The sequence below is a fragment of the Bombina bombina genome, chromosome 4 (genome assembly GCF_027579735.1).
Source record: "Bombina bombina isolate aBomBom1 chromosome 4, aBomBom1.pri, whole genome shotgun sequence".
NCBI lineage: Eukaryota > Metazoa > Chordata > Amphibia > Anura > Bombinatoridae > Bombina > Bombina bombina.
This window is the reverse complement of record NC_069502.1, coordinates 593,145,989-593,168,375: the sequence shown is the minus strand read 5'-3', so window position 1 is coordinate 593,168,375 and position 22,387 is coordinate 593,145,989. Positions and strand designations below refer to the sequence as shown.

General features: G+C 40.7%; 1 protein-coding gene across 1 annotated transcript in view; it reads left to right on the top strand.

The window, feature by feature from the left end:
* The window catches only part of ASCC3 (activating signal cointegrator 1 complex subunit 3), a 1,409,126-nt gene that overhangs the window by 321,964 nt on the left and 1,064,775 nt on the right, over positions 1–22,387 (top strand). The window contains exons 9-10 of the mRNA XM_053710577.1: positions 10,535–10,735; positions 11,171–11,311. Of these exons, the coding sequence (XP_053566552.1) occupies positions 10,535–10,735; positions 11,171–11,311 (342 nt within the window). The remainder of the gene's footprint in view (positions 1–10,534; positions 10,736–11,170; positions 11,312–22,387) is intronic.

Genomic DNA, 22,387 nt, shown 5'->3' with positions numbered 1-22,387 from the left:
GAAATAAATTTATCAGGTAAGCATAAATTGTGTTTTCTTAATAGGGTTGTCTAGTCAACATTAAACTCTCATGATTCAGGTAGAGCAGGCAATTTTAAAGAACTTTCTAATTTATTCCTATTTTTTTTTTTCATTCTTTTGGCATCTTTATTTGAAAAAGCAAGAATGTAAGATTAAGAGCCGGTCCATTTTTGGTTTAGCACCTAGGTAGCACTTGCTGATTGGTGTCTAAATGTAGCTACCAATCAGCAAGCACTGCCCAGGTGCTGAACAAAAACATGACCTGACTCCTAAGCTTACAGAGAAGGTTGAAAAAATGATAATAGGAGTAATTTAGAAAGTTGCTTAAAATGGCATGCTCTATCTGACTCATGAAAGTTTAACCTTGATTAGACTATCCCTTTAATTATTCTTTTAAATATCTCAATAACTGCTTTACTGTGTTCACTTTAAATATTTATTTTTTGTAGCGGTTGCCAGAAATACAAGGCAAATTTGTAGTTTTAATACAATCTTACAACCAACAAACTCTTAATAGCTTTCCATTGAACTTGGAATATGGAACTGTATAGTCAAAAAGTTGTAGTGAGCACTATTCCTAATTTGTGTAAAACATTTGAAATGTCTTTATTTTATCCAGAGTTATAGGTAATTAAAGCATTTGGCTTATGAAACATTAAATATAATTTACACTATTATCGCACTGCTGTGCAGAGAAATGGTACTATGAATTAATTATACTTCATAGCTTGTAACAAATGTGAGAAACAGGCAATGCAAATACAACTGGAGTAATGTTAATAATCAGAGGAAACAAATGCATATGGTATGATCTTGATTTAATAACATTTGTTTAAACTTTTTTTGAATAAAAATATTTTTGAATAGTTTAAAGAAGCAGCATGTAAAGAGTTTGTTGTAATGACATGGCGCAAGCAACAACGTACAGCTCTTGTGTGATAATGCAGTCAAAATGAGTATTATCAGGTAAAGAAACTGTAAAACCATCTGGCAAATGTTCTATAAAAAAGTTTTGTGTGTGTATATGAATATATGTGTTGCGGGTAAATTACAAAATTGGGTAATCCTAGCATTATCCGGGTAAACCTGACATCACCTACGCGGCTGTGGGTAAAGCCCAATGTAACATGATAAATCTTCACAGAGTACATCGAGTCACTGCATTAAACATATATATGAGGCACTGTAATTCACACACTATCTTTTCTTCTGTTAAGTGTGATCAGTCCACGGGTCATCATTACTTCTGGGATATTACTCCTCCCCATCAGGAAGTGCAAGAGGATTCACCCAGCAGAGCTGCATATAGCTCCTCCCCTCTACGTCACTCCCAGACATTCTCTTGCACCCAACGACTAGATAGGATGTGTGAGAGGACTATGGTGATTATACTTAGTTTTATATCTTCAATCAAAAGTTTGTTATTTTAAAATAGCACCGGAGTGTGTTATTACCTCTCTGGCAGAGTTTGAAGAAGAATCTACCAGAGTTTTGCTATGATTTTAGCCGGAGTAGTTAAGATCATATTGCTGTTCTCGGCCATCTGAGGAGTGAGGTAAACTTCAGATCAGGGGACAGCGGGCAGATGAATCTGCATAGAGGTATGTAGCAGTTTTTATTTTCTGACAATGGAATTGATGAGAAAATCCTGCCATACCGATATAATGTCATGTATGTATACTTTACACTTCAGTATTCTGGGGAATGGTACTTCACTAGAATTACACTGTAAGAAATACATAAAGCTGTTTAATAACTAGAGATTATGTTTAACGTTTTTGCTGGAATGTAAAATCGTTTTCATTTGCTGAGGTACTGTGTGAATAAATGTTTGGGCACTATTTTTCCACTTGGCAGTTGCTTAATCTGTTTTTCTGACAGTTTCTGTTCTCCCTCACTGCTGTGTGTGAGGGGGAGGGGCCGTTTTTTGGCGCTTTTACTATGCATCAAATATTTCAGTCAGCAACTCATTGTATTCCCTGCATGATCCGGTTCATCTCTACAGAGCTCAGGGGTCTTCAAAACTTATTTTGAGGGAGGTAATTTCTCTCAGCAGAGCTGTGAGAATTATAGTTTGACTGAGATAAAAAACGTTTATTCTGTAATTTGTTTCCTGCTTTCAGAATTTGTTATCTTTGCTAATGGGATTAAACCTTTGCTAAAGTTGTGTTGTTTACAAGGATTGAGGCTATAACTGTTTCAATTTATTAATTTTCAACTGTCATAGATCTTCTGTGCTTCTTAAAGGCACAGTACGTTTTAATATTATTCTAATTGAATTGTATTTCCAAGTTGCAAGTTTATTTGCTAGTGTGTTAAACATGTCTGATTCAGAGGATGATACCTGTGTCATTTGTTGCAATGCCAAAGTGGAGCCCAATAGAAATTTATGTACTAACTGTATTGATGCTACTTTAAATAAAAGTCAATCTGTACAAATTGAACAAATTTCACCAAACAACGAGGGGAGAGTTATGCCGACTAACTCGCCTCACGTGTCAGTACCTACATCTCCCGCTCAGAGGGAGGTGCGTGATATTGTAGCGCCGAGTACATCTGGGCGGCCATTACAAATCACATTACAGGATATGGCTACTGTTATGACTGAGGTTTTGGCTAAATTACCAGAACTAAGAGGTAAGCGTGATCACTCTGGGGTGAGAACAGAGTGCACTGATAATATTAGGGCCATGTCAGACACTGCGTCACAGGTGGCAGAACATGAGGACGGAGAACTTCATTCTGTGGGTGACGGTTCTGATCCAAACAGACTGGATTCAGATATTTCAAATTTTAAATTTAAACTGGAAAACCTCCGTGTATTACTAGGGGAGGTGTTAGCGGCTCTGAATGATTGTAACACAGTTGCAATACCAGAGAAAATGTGTAGGTTGGATAAATATTTTGCGGTACCGACGAGTACTGAGGTTTTTCCTATACCTAAGAGACTTACTGAAATTGTTACTAAGGAGTGGGATAGACCCGGTGTGCCGTTCTCACCCCCTCCGATATTTAGAAAAATGTTTCCAATAGACGCCACCACAAGGGACTTATGGCAAACGGTCCCTAAGGTGGAGGGAGCAGTTTCTACCTTAGCTAAGCGTACCACTATCCCGGTGGAGGATAGCTGTGCTTTTTCAGATCCAATGGATAAAAAGTTAGAGGGTTACCTTAAGAAAATGTTTGTTCAACAAGGTTTTATATTGCAACCCCTTGCATGCATTGCGCCGATCACGGCTGCAGCGGCATTCTGGATTGAGTCTCTGGAAGAGAACATTGGTTCAGCTACTCTGGACGACATTACGGACAGGCTTAGAGTCCTTAAACTAGCTAATTCATTCATTTCGGAGGCCGTAGTACATCTTACTAAACTTACGGCGAAGAATTCAGGATTCGCCATTCAGGCACGCAGGGCGCTGTGGCTAAAATCCTGGTCAGCTGATGTTACTTCTAAGTCTAAATTGCTTAATATACCTTTCAAAGGGCAGACCTTATTCGGGCCCGGGTTGAAAGAGATTATCGCTGACATTACAGGAGGTAAAGGCCATGCCCTGCCTCAGGACAAAGCCAAAGCCAAGACTAGACAGTCTAATTTTCGTTCCTTTCGTAATTTCAAAGCAGGAGCAGCATCAACTTCCTCTGCACCAAAACAGGAAGGAGCTGTTGCTCGCTACAGACAAGGCTGGAAACCTAACCAGTCCTGGAACAAGGGCAAGCAGACTAGGAAACCTGCTGCTGCCCCTAAAACAGCATGAATTGAGGGCCCCCGATCCGGGATCGGATCTAGTGGGGGGCAGACTTTCTCTCTTCGCCCAGGCTTGGGCAAGAGATGTTCAGGATCCCTGGGCGCTAGAGATAATATCTCAGGGATACCTTCTGGACTTCAAATACTCTCCTCCAAGAGAGAGATTTCATCTGTCAAGATTGTCAACAATCCAGACAAAGAAAGAGGCGTTTCTACGCTGCGTACAAGAGCTCTTGTTAATGGGAGTAATCCATCCAGTTCCACGATCGGAACAGGGACAGGGGTTTTACTCAAATCTGTTTGTGGTTCCCAAAAAAGAGGGAACTTTCAGACCAATCCTGGACTTAAAGATCCTAAACAAATTCCTAAGAGTTCCATCGTTCATGATGGAGACTATTCGGACAATTTTACCTATGATCCAAGAGGGTCAATACATGACCACTGTAGATTTAAAAGATGCTTACCTTCACATACCGATTCACAAAGATCATTATCGGTACCTAAGGTTTGCCTTCCTAGACAGGCATTACCAGTTTGTGGCTCTTCCATTCGGATTGGCTACAGCTCCAAGAATCTTCACAAAGGTTCTGGGTGCTCTTCTGGCGGTACTAAGACCGCGGGGAATCTCGGTAGCTCCATACCTAGACGACATTCTGATACAAGCTTCAAGCTTTCAAACTGCCAAGTCTCATACAGAGTTAGTGCTGGAATTTCTAAGGTCACATGGATGGAAGGTGAACGAAAAGAAAAGTTCACTCGTTCCACTCACAAGAGTTCCCTTCCTGGGGACTCTTATAGATTCTGTAGAAATGAAGATTTACCTGACAGAGGACAGGCTAACAAGACTTCAAAGTGCTTGCCGCACCCTTCATTCCATTCAACACCCGTCAGTGGCTCAATGCATGGAGGTAATCAGCTTAATGGTAGCGGCAATGGACATAGTACCCTTTGCACGCTTACACCTCAGACCACTGCAACTGTGCATGCTAAGTCAGTGGAATGGGGATTACTCAGACTTATCCCCTTCTCTGAATCTGGATCAAGAGACCAGAAATTCTCTTCTATGGTGGCTTTCTCGGCCACATCTGTCCAGGGGGATGCCATTCAGCAGACCAGACTGGACAATTGTAACAACAGACGCCAGCCTTCTAGGTTGGGGTGCCGTCTGGAATTCTCTGAAGGCTCAGGGACAATGGAGTCAGGAGGAGAGTCTCCTGCCAATAAACATTCTGGAATTGAGAGCAGTTCTCAATGCCCTCCTGGCTTGGCCCCAGTTGACAACTCGGGGGTTCATCAGGTTTCAGTCGGACAACATCACGACTGTAGCTTACATCAACCATCAGGGAGGGACAAGAAGCTCCCTAGCTATGATGGAAGTATCAAAGATAATTTGTTGGGCAGAGTCTCTCTCTTGCCACCTGTCAGCAATCCACATCCCGGGAGTGGAGAACTGGGAGGCGGATTTCTTAAGTCATCAGACTTTTCATCCGGGGGAGTGGGAACTTCATCCGGAGGTCTTTGCCCAAATACTTCGTCGTTGGGGCAAACCAGAGATAGATCTCATGGCGTCTCGACAGAACGCCAAGCTTCCTCGTTACGGGTCCAGATCCAGGGATCCAGGAGCAGTCCTGATAGATGCTCTGACAGCACCTTGGGACTTCAGGATGGCTTACGTGTTTCCACCCTTCCCGTTGCTTCCTCGATTGATTGCCAGAATCAAACAAGAGAGAGCATCAGTGATTCTAATAGCACCTGCGTGGCCACGCAGGACTTGGTATGCAGACCTGGTGGACATGTCATCCTGTCCACCTTGGTCTCTACCTCTGAAACAGGACCTTCTGATACAGGGTCCCTTCAAACATCAAAATCTAACTTCTCTGAAGCTGACTGCTTGGAAATTGAACGCTTGATTTTATCAAGACGTGGATTTTCTGAGTCAGTTATTGATACCTTAATACAGGCTAGGAAACCTGTTACCAGAAAGATTTACCATAAGATATGGCGTAAATACCTATATTGGTGTGAATCCAAAGGTTACTCTTGGAGTAAGGTTAGGATTCCTAGGATATTGTCTTTTCTACAAGAAGGTTTAGAAAAGGGTTTATCTGCTAGTTCATTAAAGGGACAGATCTCAGCTCTGTCCATTCTGTTACACAAACGTCTGTCAGAAGTTCCTGACGTCCAGGCTTTTTGTCAGGCTTTGGCCAGAATTAAGCCTGTGTTTAAAACTGTTGCTCCACCATGGAGTTTAAACCTTGTTCTTAATGTTTTACAGGGCGTTCCGTTTGAACCCCTTCATTCCATTGATATAAAGTTGTTATCTTGGAAAGTTCTATTTTTAATGGCTATTTCCTCGGCTCGAAGAGTCTCTGAATTATCAGCCTTACATTGTGATTCTCCTTATTTGATTTTTCATTCGGATAAGGTAGTCCTGCGTACTAAACCTGGGTTCTTACCTAAGGTAGTTACTAACAGGAATATCAATCAAGAGATTGTTGTTCCTTCTTTATGCCCAAATCCTTCTTCAAAGAAGGAACGTCTACTGCACAACCTGGATGTAGTCCGTGCTCTAAAATTTTACTTACAGGCAACTAAGGAATTTCGACAAACGTCTTCTCTGTTTGTCATTTACTCTGGGCAGAGGAGAGGTCAAAAAGCTTCCGCTACCTCTCTTTCTTTTTGGCTTCGTAGCATAATTCGTTTAGCTTATGAGACTGCTGGACAGCAGCCTCCTGAAAGAATTACAGCTCATTCTACTAGAGCTGTGGCTTCCACTTGGGCCTTCAAGAATGAGGCCTCTGTTGAACAGATTTGCAAGGCTGCAACTTGGTCTTCGCTTCATACTTTTTCCAAATTTTACAAATTTGACACTTTTGCTTCATCGGAGGCTATTTTTGGGAGAAAGGTTCTTCAGGCAGTGGTTCCTTCTGTATAAAGAGCCTGCCTATCCCTCCCGTCATCCGTGTACTTTTGCTTTGGTATTGGTATCCCAGAAGTAATGATGACCCGTGGACTGATCACACTTAACAGAAGAAAACATAATTTATGCTTACCTGATAAATTCCTTTCTTCTGTAGTGTGATCAGTCCACGGCCCGCCCTGTTTTTAAGGCAGGTAAATATTTTTTAATTTATACTCCAGTCACCACTTCACCCTTGGCTTTTCCTTTCTCGTTGGTCCTTGGTCGAATGACTGGGAGTGACGTAGAGGGGAGGAGCTATATGCAGCTCTGCTGGGTGAATCCTCTTGCACTTCCTGATGGGGAGGAGTAATATCCCAGAAGTAATGATGACCCGTGGACTGATCACACTACAGAAGAAAGGAATTTATCAGGTAAGCATAAATTATGTTTTTTGCCTCCGCCTGGTGGGTTCAAGTGGGCAAAGCCCCCCTTGTAAACCTCATTCCTCAAGTTTTTCTTGGGGTGGATGCCAGAGGATCTGCGGGTAGATGGGGGAATTACATTACATCAGGCTTTACCATCAGCTGCTTGGGGAATGTCAAATTTCTGACTTTACCTGTAACATATATATTTTTATATTATATACGCCCCTTCTTCTTCTTTGTGGTCCCCAAACGTCACAAATAAAATATCACTTTGATGTCAGAAGTCCAGTGAGTGCTTTTTCACTTATCTGCTTTATACTTATCAATAGCACCCTGGCAGCTATATATATATACATATATATATATATATATATATATATATATATATATATATATATATATATTTACTTTTTTATAACATATTTGCCAGATGGCGCAAATAGTTTGTTCTTTACCAGGTAATACCCATTTCTACTGCATCATCACACAAGAGCCATGTCATTATTATTTGAAATAAATAAATTACGATAACCTCTGTTTCCATACTGCTTCTTTAGGTGCATGATAACATTTTATATTGCAGTTTCATTGTAAATAAAACATTTGTATTAAAATGGAATTATAATCAAAAGCAGTAAAACTGCTTCTAGTAAATGTTATTCACTAGTTGTTTTAGTGATAGCTTTTAGTATATATGGGGTACCCACAATATATGTGCATTTGCTCTGTGCACCCACATTCAACTACTAAGCTTGCTTATATAACTGAAACAAAACTCAATATGATAAATGTCACTACCGACTTCCTGAGTAGGTTTGTATGCACATATCATATTCTCCTCTTACCCATGCTTAGTAAAAGATATACCTGAAACATCTGTGTATTGTAAAAGTATGTTTCTATTGAACATTGAGATGCACTCATGTGCGTTTTAATTTTGAATAAAGTGTCCCTTAAGTGGAATAATCACTCCATGTATTAATACTGAAATGGCTTGAATCAGGGGTGGAACTACCAGTGGGGCAGCAGATGCAATGGTACCAGAGCCCAAGTGCTGGGGGCCCATAGCAGTTAATATATACATAGGATTGTGCAGAATGTGTTCTATTTTAATGCAGGGGAGCCTTGTATTAGTGCAAGTTGCTATCTATCTTCTATCTATCATCTATCTATCCTCAAAATCATTATACAGAGCCGCATGTATATTATTACTATTGCTTACTACTGAGTTACCTTTGTGGGGTGCAAAAACAGTTTGCATCAGGGACCACTGTTAAGTAGGTGCGCTACAGACTTGAATCAGTGTGTGTTTATTAGATATTAAACAAAAATACAAGAAAATTCATAACATGTATTTATCATTGAGCATTTATATATTTAGCCAATTTATGTTATTGTTTCAGTTACATAAACTTGGCATCACAATTTTATTAAAGCTTAATGTCACGTGTAATTCTTTAATTGGATTTAGAAAACTGGATAATCTTCTCATCCTGTTTTCACACTTTTATATCCTTTTTGTTTCTAAATTTACAAGTGTATAATATTTGGAAACTGTGGCCTAGATTACGAGTTGTGCATTAGCCTTAAAAAGCAGCGCTAAGAGGTTCCTAACGCTGCTTTTTAACACCTGCTGGTATTACGAGTCTTGAAAGTACAGGTGTACCACTCACTTTTTTTACTCGGAAATACCGCAAATCCACTTACGTCAATTGCGTATACTATATTTTCAATGGGACTTGCATAGCGCCGGTATTACGAGTCTAATAAAAAGTGAGCGGTAGAACCTCCTTTCAAGCCTGGTACCGCATTTAAAAGTCAGTAGTTAAGAGTTTTACACTACAACGCTGTAGCATAAAACTCTTAACTAAAGTGCTAAAAATTATACTAACACCCATAAACTACCTATTAATCCCTAAACCGAAGCCTCCCCCACATCGCAAACACTAAAATAAATATTTTAACCCCTAATCTGCCGGCCCTAACATCGCCAACATTATTTAAATATTATTAACCCCTAATCTGCCGGCCCTAACATCGCCACCACTGTAATAAAGTTATTAACCCCTAAACCTAAGTCTAACCCTAACACCCCCTAACTTAAATATAATTTAAATAAATCTAAATAAAATTACTACAATTAACTAAATTATTCCTATTTAAAACTAAATACTTACCTATAAAATAAACCCTAAGCTAGCTACAATATAACTAATAGTTACATTGTAGCTAGCTTAGGGTTTATTTTTATATTACAGGCAACTTTGTATTTATTTTAACTAGGTAGAATAGTTATTAAATAGTTATTAACTATTTAATAACTACCTAGTTAAAATAAAGTCAAATTTACCTGTAAAATAAAACTTAACCTAAGTTACAATTACACCTAACACTACACTACAATTAAATTAATTAACTAAAATAAATTAAATAAAATTATCTAAAGTACAAAAACAAACAAACACTAAATTACAGAAAATAATAAAGAAATTACAAGATTTTTAAACTAATTACACCTAATCTAATTCCCCTAACAAAATAAAAAAGCCCCTCCAAAATAAAAAAGCCCTACCCTACACTAAATTACAAATAGCCCTTAAAAGGGCCTTTTGCGGGGCATTGCCCCAAAGTAATTTTACCTGAAAAAAAAATTACAATTCCCCCCCAACATTAAAACCCACCACCCACACAACCAACCCTAATCTAAAACCCACCCAATACCCCCTTAAAAAAACCTAACACTAACCCCCTGAAGATCACCTTACCAGGAGACGTCTTCACCCAACTGGGCCGAAGTCCTCAACGAAGCCGGGAGAAGTCTTCATCCAAGCCGGGCGAAGTGGTCCTCCAGACGGGCAGAAGTCTTCATCCATCCAGCGTGGAGCGGGTCCATCTTAAATGACGTCATCCAAGATGGCGTCCCTTCAATTCCGATTGGCTGATAGAATTCTATCAGCCAATCGGAATTAAGGTAGAAAAAATCCTATTGGCTGATGCTTTACGCTACTTTTTTGCAGGTGTTAGTTTTTTTTCCAGCCGGCTCTCCCCCATTGATTCCTATGGGGAAATCGCGCACAAGCACGTTCAGCCAGCTCACCGCTAACGTATGCAGTGCTGGTATTGAGGTGAGATGTGGATGTAGAAAAGATATTTGGTTAACTGCGCTTAGAAACCCTATTAAGCCTATGAAAAAGTGTGAGGGACCCCACCCTCCAAAATTTTGCTCTTCGCTCACTTATTTGCGGCCAACGCCAGGTTTGTAAAAACCCGTAATACTAGCGCTGTCTGTAAGTGAGCGGTGAGCATAAACTGCTTGTTAGCACTGCACCCCTCCTAACGCAAAACTCATAATCTAGGCATGTGTTTTTCTGCATTGAGTGTTATTTTTATTTATTTTTTTAGAATAATTATACTTAATTTTTTATTTTTGTTCACTTTTAGATTGGGCAACTTGTATTCAAAGGACTAAAACGACTAAACCGTATACAGTCCATTGTTTTTGAGACTGCTTACAACACAAATGAGAACATGCTCATCTGCGCACCCACAGGCGCTGGGAAAACAAACATTGCTATGCTTACAGTTTTGCATGAAATTCGTCAGAACATTCAACAAGGTGTTATTAAAAAAGATGAATTTAAGGTATGGATATGCTCTATTTTGTGTACTTGAAAAATAGCTAACAGTATGTAATAAGTATTTGCAATTTGTTTAGAAGCAATCAGGAGTTCTATACATTTATTAATGAGTTTTATGACATTTATTAATTAGTTTAGTATTAATACAACAATTCTTGCTTGGGTCCTAAAAATCATATTACCCGTGTAAAAGCTATTAAAATATGTTAAGCATTGGTGCAGGACCAATTTTCAAAGTGATATAAATAAAATTCATTGTCCTCTAAACAATTGTACACTTATCCAGCAGAGATAACTGCTTTTCATATATCACTATTACATTATTTCACTTTAAGTGCCTGAAATCATATTTCACCATAAATTGCGATTTGTATTTGTTGCATTAGGACAAACAACTTGAGTTTTGCTCATTTATCACATTGGCGTTCTTTTTGTACAGATTGTGTATGTAGCTCCTATGAAGGCCTTGGCAGCTGAGATGACAAATTACTTTAGCAAGCGTCTAGAGCCACTGGGTGTCACAGTGAAAGAGCTGACTGGTGATATGCAGTTGTCAAAAGGTGAAATTTTACGAACCCAGGTAGGTTCAGCTGAGGTGAAATCTATAGTATTTGCTTTATGCTTTTATTTCTGCGCCTCAGCTTTGTTTATATTGCTTATTGAACCTGTGGTGCAATTTATGTTTAAGGTATGATGTCAAGGGTAAGTGGAATTTCAGTACAGTCCTTAAAAATAAAGTATTCTGTAAACCACTCTGACTTATTGACATTATGTCTAAGCTCAATTACTTTAAAAATAATGACATTTTTTTTCCAGAATTGTTCTTAGCACAGAACTTTTTTTTAGTAAACATGAGGTATGGTACTTTGTTAAAGGGACATTAAACCCAAAATTATTCTTTCATGATTTTAAAAATTATAAAATATGAGGAAAAAATTGAAAAAAACACTTTTTCTAACTTTGACCCCCAAAATCTGTTACACATCTACAACCACCAAAAACACCCATGCTAAATAGTTTCTAAATTTTGTCCTGAGTTTAGAAATACCAAATGTTTACATGTTCTTTGCTTTTTTTGCAAGTTATAGGGCAATAAATACAAGAAGCACTTTGCTATTTCCAAACCACTTTTTTTCAAAATTAGCGCTAGTTACATTGGAACACTGGTATCTTTCAGGAATGCCTGAATATCCCTTGACATGTGTATATATTTTTTTAGACATCCCAAAGTATTGTTCTAGGCCCATTTTGGTATATTTCATGCCACCATTTCACTGCCAAATGCGATCAAATAAAAAAATATTGTTCACTTTTTCACAATTTTTTTCACAAGCTTTAGGTTTCTCACTGAAATTATTTACAAACAACTTGTGCAATTATGGCATAAATGGTTGAAAATGCTTCTCTGGGATCCCCTTTGTTCAGAAATAGCAGGCATATCGCTTTGGCTTTGCTTTTTGGTAATTAGAAGGCCGCTAAATGCCACTGCGCACCACACGTGTATTATGCCCAGCAGTGAAGGGGTTAATTAGGGTGCGTGTAGGGGGCTTCTAGGGTTAATTTTAGCTTTAGTGTAGTATAGTAGACAACCCTAAGTATTGATATAGGCCCATTTTGGTATATTTCATGCCACCATTTCACCGCAAAATGCGATCAAATTAAAAATAAACGTAACATTTTTCACAATTTTAGGTTTCTCACTGAAATTATTTACAAACAGCTTGTGCAATTATGTCACAGATGGTTGTAAATGCTTCTCTGTGATTCCCTTTCTTCAGAAATAGCAGACATATGGCTTTGGCTTTGCTTTTTGGTAATTAGAAGGCCGTTAAATAAAGCTGTGCATTACACGTGTATTTTGCCCAGCAGTGAAGGGGTTAATTAGGGAGTTTATAGGGAGTTTGTAGGGTTAATTTTAGCTTTAGTGTAGTAGACATCCCAAAGTATTGATCTAGGCCCATTTTAGTATATTTCATGCCACCATTTCACCGCCAAAAGCGATCAAATAAAAAAAATTGTTCACTTTTTCAAAAACTTTTTCACAAACTTTAGGTTTCTCACTGAAATTATTTACAAACAGCTTGTTCAATCATGGCACACATGGTTATAAATGCTTCTCAGGGATTCCCTTTGTTTATAAATAGCAGACATATATGGCTTTGGTATCACACGTGTATTATGGCTAGTAGTTAAGTGGTTAATTAGGTAGCTTGTAGGGAGCTTGCAGGGTTAATTTTAGTTTTAGTGTAGAGATCAGCCTCCCACCTGACAAATCACACCCACTGATCCCTCCCAAACAGCTCCCTTCCCTCTCCCACCCCACAATTGTCCCCCCCATCTTAAGTACTGGCAGAGAATATTTACATATGCTGCTGTGTAGGATTTCCCCCTTAGCCCCCAATCTCCCTGATCCCCCCCAAACAGCTCTCTAACCCTCCCCTTCTGCCTTTTTGGGAGCCATCTTGGGTACTGGTAGCTGTCTGCAGAAAAAAAATGTGTTTTTATTTTTTATGTTTTTTTTTTTCTGTAGTGTAGCTTCCCCCCCACAGACCAACCCAACACCCCCTTATTTATTCTTTTCTCTTGTAAGGTGTATCCAGTCCACGGATCATCCATTACTTGTGGGATATTCTCATTCCCAACAGGAAGTTGCAAGAGGACACCCACAGCAGAGCTGTTATATAGCTCCTCCCCTAACTGTCATACCCAGTCATTCTCTTGCAACTCTCAACAAGCAAGGACGTTGTAGGAGAGAGTGGTTAAATATAGCTAGTTTATTTTCTTCAATCAAAAGTTTGTTATTTTTAAATAGTACCGGAGTTGTGCTATTTTATCTCAGGCAGTAAATAGAAGAAGAATCTGCCTGAGGTTTCTATGATCTTAGCAGGTTGTAACTAAGATCCATTGCTGTTCTCACATATTTCTGAGGGGATTACACAGATGAAGTAACTTCAGCGAGAGAATGGCGTGCAGTTTATTCTGCTATCAGGTATGTGCAGTTATAATTTTTTCTAGAGATGGAAAACACTAGAAAACTGTTGCTGATACCGGATTAATGTACGTTAAGCCTGAATACAGTGATTTAATAACGACTGGTATCATGCTTACTCCCAGGGGTAATACCCTTATAAAAATGCAATATAAAACATTTGCTGGCATGTTTAATCGTTTTTATATATGCTTTGGTGATAAAACTTTATTGGAGCCTAGTTTTTTCCACATGGCTGGCTTAAATTTTGACTAGAAACAATTTCCACTGTTGTAGTATAAAAGTTACAGTTGGTGCAGTTAAAATTACAAACTGTGACAACCAGCTTCCCTCAAAGGCCCTCTGAATGCTATAGGACATCTCTAAAGGGCCCAAAGGCTTTCGAAAGTCGTTTATTGGGGAAGGTAGGGCCACAGCTTGCTGTGGCAGTTGGTTGTGACTGTTAAAAAACGTCTATTTCTCCAACATAGGTGTGTCCGGTCCACGGCGTCATCCTTACTTGTGGGATATTCTCTTCCCCAACAGGAAATGGCAAAGAGCCCAGCAAAGCTGGTCACATGATCCCTCCTAGGCTCCGCCTTCCCCAGTCATTCTCTTTGCCGTTGTACAGGCAACATCTCCACGGAGATGGCTTAGAGTTTTTTAGTGTTTAACTGTAGTTTTTATTATTCAATCCAGAGTTTGTTATTTTAAAATAGTGCTGGTATGTACTATTTACTCTGAAACAGAAAAGAGATGAAGATTTCTGTTTGTAAGAGGAAAATGATTTTAGCAACCGTTACTAAAATCGATGGCTGTTTCCACACAGGACTGTTGAGAGGAATTAACTTCAGTTGGGGGAACAGTGAGCAGACTTTTGCTGCTTGAGGTATGACACATTCTAACAAGACGATGTAATGCTGGAAGCTGTCATTTTCCCTATGGGATCCGGTAAGCCATTTTTATTACAGAAAGAAAAAAAGGGCTTCACAAGGGCTTTTTAAGACTGTAGACATTTTCTGGGCTAAATCGATTTATATATAAACATATTTTATACTCCATAGCCTTGAGGAATTATTTTAATCTTGGGAATTATGTAAAATAACCGGCAGGCACTGTTTTGGACACCTTACTCTCTAGGGGCTTTCCCTAATCATAGGCAGAGTCTCATTTTCGCGCCTCTATTGCGCACTTGTTTTTGAGAAGCATGACATGCAGATGCATGTGTGAGGAGCTCTGATACATAGAAAAGACTTTATGAAGGCGTCATTTGGTATCGTATTCCCCTTTGGGCTTGGTTGGGTCTCAGCAAAGCAGATACCAGGGACTGTAAAGGGGTTAAATATAAAAACGGCTCCGGTTCCGTTATTTTAAGGGTTAAAGCTTCCAAATTTGGTGTGCAATACTTTTAAGGCTTTAAGACACTGTGGTGAAATTTTGGTTAATTTTGAACAATTCCTTCATACTTTTTCGCAATTGCAGTAATAAAGTGTGTTCAGTTTAAAATTTAAAGTGACAGTAACGGTTTATTTTAAAACGTTTTTTTGTACTTTGTTATCAAGTTTTTGCCTGTTTAACATGTCTGAACTACCAGATAGACTGTGTTCTGAATGTGGGGAAGCCAAGGTTCCTTCTCATTTAAATAGATGTGATTTATGTGACACAAAATTTAGAGAAAATGATGCCCAAGATGATTCCTCAAGTGAGGGGAGTAAGCATGGTACTGCATCATCCCCTCCTTCGTCTACACCAGTCTTGCCCACACAGGAGGCCCCTAGTACATCTAGCGCGCCAATACTCCTTACTATGCAACAACTAACGGCTGTAATGGATAATTCTATCAAAAACATTTTAGCCAAAATGCCCACTTATCAGCGAAAGCGCGACTGCTCTGTTTTAGAAAATACTGAAGAGCATGAGGACGCTGATGATATTGGTTCTGAAGGGCCCCTACACCAGTCTGAGGGGGCCAGGGAGGTTTTGTCTGAGGGAGAAATTTCAGATTCAGGGAAAATTTCTCAACAAGCTGAACCTGATGTGATTACATTTAAATTTAAATTGGAACATCTCCGCGCTCTGCTTAAGGAGGTGTTATCTACTCTGGATGATTGTGAGAATTTAGTCATTCCAGAGAAACTATGTAAAATGGACAAGTTCCTAGAGGTCCCGGGGCCCCCCGAAGCTTTTCCTATACCCAAGCGGGTGGCGGACATTGTAAATAAAGAATGGGAAAGGCCCGGTATACCTTTCGTCCCTCCCCCCATATTTAAAAAATTGTTTCCTATGGTCGACCCCAGAAAGGACTTATGGCAGACAGTCCCCAAGGTCGAGGGGGCGGTTTCTACTCTAAACAAACGCACCACTATACCCATAGAAGATAGTTGTGCTTTCAAAGATCCTATGGATAAAAAATTAGAAGGTTTGCTTAAAAAGATGTTTGTTCAGCAAGGTTACCTTCTACAACCAATTTCATGCATTGTTCCTGTCACTACAGCAGCGTGTTTCTGGTTCGATGAGCTAGAAAAGGCGCTCAATAATAATTCTTCTTCTTATGAGGAGATTATGGACAGAATTCATGCTCTCAAATTGGCTAATTCTTTCACCCTAGACGCCACTTTGCAATTGGCTAGGTTAGCGGCGAAAAATTCTGGTTTTGCTATTGTGGCGCGCAGAGCGCTTTGGTTAAAATCTTGGTCAGCGGATGCGTCTTCCAAGAACAAATTGCTTAACATTCCTTTCAAGGGGAAAACGCTGTTTGGCCCTGACTTGAAAGAGATTATCTCTGATATCACTGGGGGCAAGGGCCACGCCCTTCCTCAGGATAGGTCTTTCAAGGCCAAAAATAAACCTAATTTTCGTCCCTTTCGCAGAAACGGACCAGCCCCAAGTGCTACGTCCTCTAAGCAAGAGGGTAATACTTCTCAAGCCAAGCCAGCCTGGAGACCAATGCAAGGCTGGAACAAAGGAAAGCAGGCCAAGAAACCTGCCACTGCTACCAAGACAGCATGAGATGTTGGCCCCCGATCCGGGACCGGATCTGGTGGGGGGCAGACTCTCTCTCTTCGCTCAGGCATGGGCAAGAGATGTTCTGGATCCTTGGGCACTAGAAATAGTCTCCCAAGGTTATCTTCTGGAATTCAAGGGGCTTCCCCCAAGGGGGAGGTTCCACAGGTCACAATTGTCTTCAGACCACATAAAAAAAACAGGCATTCTTACATTGTGTAGAAGACCTGTTAAAAATGGGAGTGATTCATCCTGTTCCATTAGGAGAACAAGGGATGGGGTTCTACTCCAATCTGTTCGTAGTTCCCAAAAAAGAGGGAACATTCAGACCAATCTTAGATCTCAAGATCCTAAACAAGTTTCTCAAGGTTCCATCGTTCAAAATGGAAACCATTCGAACAATTCTTCCTTCCATCCAGGAAGGTCAATTCATGACCACGGTGGATTTAAAGGATGCGTATCTACATATTCCTATCCACAAGGAACATCATCGGTTCCTAAGGTTCGCATTCCTGGACAAGCATTACCAGTTTGTGGCACTTCCGTTCGGATTAGCCACTGCTCCAAGGATTTTCACAAAGGTACTAGGGTCCCTTCTAGCGGTGCTAAGACCAAGGGGCATTGCAGTAGTACCTTACTTGGACGACATTCTGATTCAAGCGTCGTCCCTTCCTCAAGCAAAGGCTCACACGGACATTGTCCTGGCCTTTCTCAGATCTCACGGGTGGAAAGTGAACGTAGAAAAAAGTTCTCTATCTCCGTCAACAAGGGTTCCCTTCTTGGGAACAATAATAGACTCCTTAGAAATGAGGATTTTTCTGACAGAGGCCAGAAAATCAAAACTTCTAAACTCTTGTCAAATACTTCATTCTGTTCCTCTTCCTTCCATAGCGCAGTGCATGGAAGTAATAGGTTTGATGGTAGCGGCAATGGACATAGTTCCTTTCTTCTGTTAAGTGTGATCAGTCCACGGGTCATCATTACTTGTGGGATATTATCTGCTCCCCTACAGGAAGTGCAAGAGGATTCACCCAGCAGAGTTGCTATATAGCTCCTCCCCTCTACGTCATCTCCAGTCATTCTCTTGCACCCAGCAACTAGATAGGTCGTGTGAGAGGACTAGGTACTGAGTGAATAAATGTTTGGGCACTATTTTTCCACTTGGCAGTTGCTTAAATCTGTTTTTTTCTGTCAGTTTCTGTTCTCCCTCACTGCTGTGTGTGTGGGGGAGGGGCGCTTTTACTATGCATCAAATATTTCAGTCAGCATTGACTGAGATAAAAACGTTTATTCTGTAATTTGTTTCCTGCTTTCAGAAATTGTTATCTTTGCTAATGGGATTAAACCTTTGCTAAAGTTGTGTTGTTTAATTGCTGAGGGGAACAATCCTTTGCTAAAACTGTATATTCTGACAAAGATTGATGCTATAACTTAATTATTTTAACTGTTATAATTTTTTTCTGTGCTTCTTAAAGGCACAGTTCGTTTTCATATTATTTGTAAATTACTTTGAAAAGTATTTTCAAGTTGCTGTTTATTTGCTAGTGTGTTAAACATGTCTGATTCAGAGGAATATCTCTGTGCTATATGTGTTAATGCCAAAGTGGAGCCCAATAGAAATTTATGTACTAAATGTATTGATGCTATTTTAAAAAACAGTCAATCTGTATAAATTGAACATATTTCACCAAACAACGAGGGGAGAGTTATGCCGACTAACTCGCCTCACGTGTCAGTACCTGCATCTCCCGCTCAGGAGGTGCGTGATATTGTAGCGCCGAGTACATCTGGGCGGCCATTACAAATCACATTACAAGATATGGCTACTGTTATGACTGAAGTTTTGGCTAAACTACCAGAACTAAGAGGTAAACGTGATCACTCTGGGGTGAGAACAGAGTGCGCTGATAATGCAAGGGCCATGTCTGATACTGCGTCACAGTTTGCAGAACGTGAAGACGGAGAGCTTCATTCTGTGGGTGACGGTTCTGATCCAAATAAACTGGACTCAGACATTTCAAATTTTAAATTTAAGCTTGAGAACCTCCGTGTGTTACTAGGGGAGGTATTAGCGGCTCTGAATGATTGTAACACAGTTGCAATCCCAGAGAAAATGTGTAGGTTGGATAAATATTTTGCGGTACCGACGAGTACTGACGTTTTTCCTATACCTAAGAGACTTACTGACATTGTTACTAAGGAGTGGGATAGACCCGGTGTGCCTTTCTCACCCCCTCCTATATTCAGAAAGATGTTTCCAATAGACGCCGCCACACGGGACTTATGGCAAATGGTCCCTAAGGTGGAGGGAGCAGTTTCTACTTTAGCTAAGCGTACCACTATCCCAGTGGAGGATAGCTGTGCCTTTTCAGATCCAATGGATAAAAAATTAGAGGGTTACCTTAAGAAAATGTTTGTTCAACAAGGGTTTATATTGCAACCTCTTGCATGTATTGCGCCTGTCACGGCTGCAGCAGCATTTTGGTTTGAGTCTCTGGAAGAGACACTTCAATCATCCACACTAGATGACATCACACACAAACTTAAATTCCTTAAGTTAGCTAATTCATTTATTTCAGATGCCGTAGTACATTTAACTAAACTTGCGGCTAAAAATTCAGGATTCGCCATTCAGGCACGCAGAGCTCTGTGGCTGAAATCCTGGTCAGCTGATGTTACGTCTAAATCTAAATTGCTTAATATTCCTTTCAAAGGGCAGACCTTATTCGGGCCCGGCTTGAAAGAGATTATTGCTGACATTACAGGAGGTAAAGGTCATGCCCTGCCTCAGGACAAGGCCAAAGCCAAGGCTAGACAGTCCAATTTTCGTTCCTTTCGTAATTTCAAAGCAGGAGCAGCATCAACTTCCTCTGCACCAAAACAGGAAGGAGCTGTTGCTCGCTACAGACAAGGCTGGAAACCTAACCAGTCCTGGAACAGGGGCAAACAGGCCAGAAAACCTGCTGCTGCCCCTAAGACAGCATGAATTGAGGGCCCCCGATCCGGGACCGGATCTAGTGGGGGGCAGACTTTCCCTCTTCGCCCAGGCTTGGGCAAGAGATGTTCAGGATCCCTGGGCGTTAGAGATCATATCTCAGGGATACCTTCTGGACTTCAAATCCTCTCCCCCAAGAGGGAGATTTCATCTGTCAAGGTTGTCAACAAACCTAACAAAGAAGGAAGCGTTTCTACGCTGCGTACAAGATCTTTTATTAATGGGAGTGATCCATCCAGTTCCGCGGTTGGAACTAGGACAAGGGTTTTACTCAAATCTGTTTGTAGTTCCCAAAAAAGAGGGAACCTTCAGGCCAATCTTGGATTTAAAGATCCTAAACAAATTCCTAAGAGTTCCATCGTTCAAGATGGAAACTATTCGAACATTTTTGCCCATGATCCAAGAGGGTCAGTACATGACCACAGTGGATTTAAAGGATGCTTACCTTCACATACCGATTCACAAAAGCCATTACCGGTATCTAAGGTTTGCCTTTTTAGACAGGCATTACCAGTTTGTAGCTCTTCCATTCGGACTGGCTACGGCTCCAAGAATCTTCACAAAGGTTCTGGGCACTCTTCTGGCGGTACTAAGACCGCGAGGAATTTCAGTAGCTCCGTACTTAGACGACATACTGATACAAGCTTCAAGCCTTCAAACTGCCAAATCTCATACAGAGATAGTACTGGCATTTCTAAGGTCGCATGGATGGAAAGTGAACGAAAAGAAAAGTTCTCTCTTTCCACTCACAAGAGTTCCCTTCCTGGGGACTCTGATAGATTCTGTAGAAATGAAGATTTACCTGACAGAGGACAGGTTAACAAAACTTCAAAGTGCATGCCGTGTCCTTCATTCTATTCAACACCCGTCAGTAGCTCAATGCATGGAGGTAATCGGACTAATGGTAGCAGCAATGGACATAGTTCCTTTTGCACGCCTACATCTCAGACCACTGCAACTGTGCATGCTAAGTCAGTGGAATGGGGATTACTCAGATTTGTCCCCCACTCTAAATCTGAATCAAGAGACCAGAAATTCTCTTCTATGGTGGCTTTATCGGCCACATCTGGCCAGGGGAATGCCATTCAGCAGGCCAGACTGGTCAATTGTAACAACAGACGCCAGCCTACTAGGTTGGGGCGCTGTCTGGAATTCTCTGAAGGCTCAGGGACTATGGAATCAGGAGGAGAGTCTTCTTCCAATAAACATTCTGGAATTGAGAGCAGTCCTCAATGCTCTTCTGGCTTGACCCCAGTTAACAACTCGGGGGTTCATCAGGTTCCAGTCGGACAACATCACGACTGTAGCTTATATCAACCATCAGGGAGGGACAAGAAGCTCCCTAGCAATGATGGAAGTATCGAAGATAATTCGCTGGGCAGAGTCTCACTCTTGCCACCTGTCTGCAATCCACATCCCGGGAGTGGAGAACTGGGAGGCGGATTTCTTAAATCGTCAGACTTTTCATCCGGGGGAGTGGGAACTTCATCCAGAGGTCTTTGCCCAAATACTTTGACGTTGGGGCAAACCAGAGATAGATCTCATGGCGTCTCGACAGAACGCCAAGCTTCCGCGCTACGGGTCCAGATCCAGGGATCCGGGAGCGGTCCTAATAGATGCCTTGACAGCACCATGGACCTTCAGGATGGCTCATGTGTTTCCACCTTTCCCGATGCTTCCTCGATTGATTGCCAGAATCAAACAGGAGAAAGCATCAGTGATTCTAATAGCGCCTGCATGGCCACGCAGGACTTGGTATACAGATCTGGTGGACATGTCATTCTGTCCACCTTGGTCGTTACCTCTGAAACAGGACCTTCTGATTCAGGGTCCTTTCAAACATCAAAATCTAACTTCTCTGAAGCTGACTGCTTGGAAATTGAACGCTTGATCTTATCAAAGCGTGGTTTTTCTGAGTCAGTTATTGATACCTTAATACAGGCTAGGAAGCCTGTTACCAGAAAGATTTACCATAAAATATGGCGTAAATACCTATATTGGTGCGAATCCAAAGGTTACTCTTGGAGTAAGGTTAGGATTCCTAGGATATTGTCTTTTCTACAAGAAGGTTTAGAAAAGGGGTTATCCGCTAGTTCCTTAAAGGGACAGATCTCAGCTCTGTCCATTCTGTTACACAAGCGTCTGTCAGAAGTTCCAGACGTTCAGGCTTTTTGTCAGGCTTTGGCCAGGATTAAACCTGTGTTTAAAGCTGTGGCTCCACCATGGAGTTTAAACCTTGTTCTTAACGTTTTACAGGGTGTTCCGTTTGAACCCCTTCATTCCATTGTTATAAAGTTGTTATCTTGGAAAGTTCTATTTTTAATGGCTATTTCCTCGGCTCGAAGAGTCTCTGAGTTATCAGCCTTACATTGTGATTCTCCTTATTTGATTTTTCACTCGGATAAGGTAGTTCTGCGTACTAAACCTGGGTTCTTACCTAAGGTAGTCACTAACAGGAATATCAATCAGGAGATTGTTGTTCCATCCTTGTGCCCAAATCCTTCTTCGAGGAAGGCACGTCTTTTGCACAATCTGGATGTAGTTCGTGCCCTTAAATTTTATTTACAGGCAACTAAAGATTTTCGACAAACGTCTTCCCTGTTTGTCGTTTACTCTGGTCAGAGGAGAGGTCAAAAAGCTTCTGCTACCTCTCTCTCTTTTTGGCTTCGTAGCATAATTCGTTTAGCTTA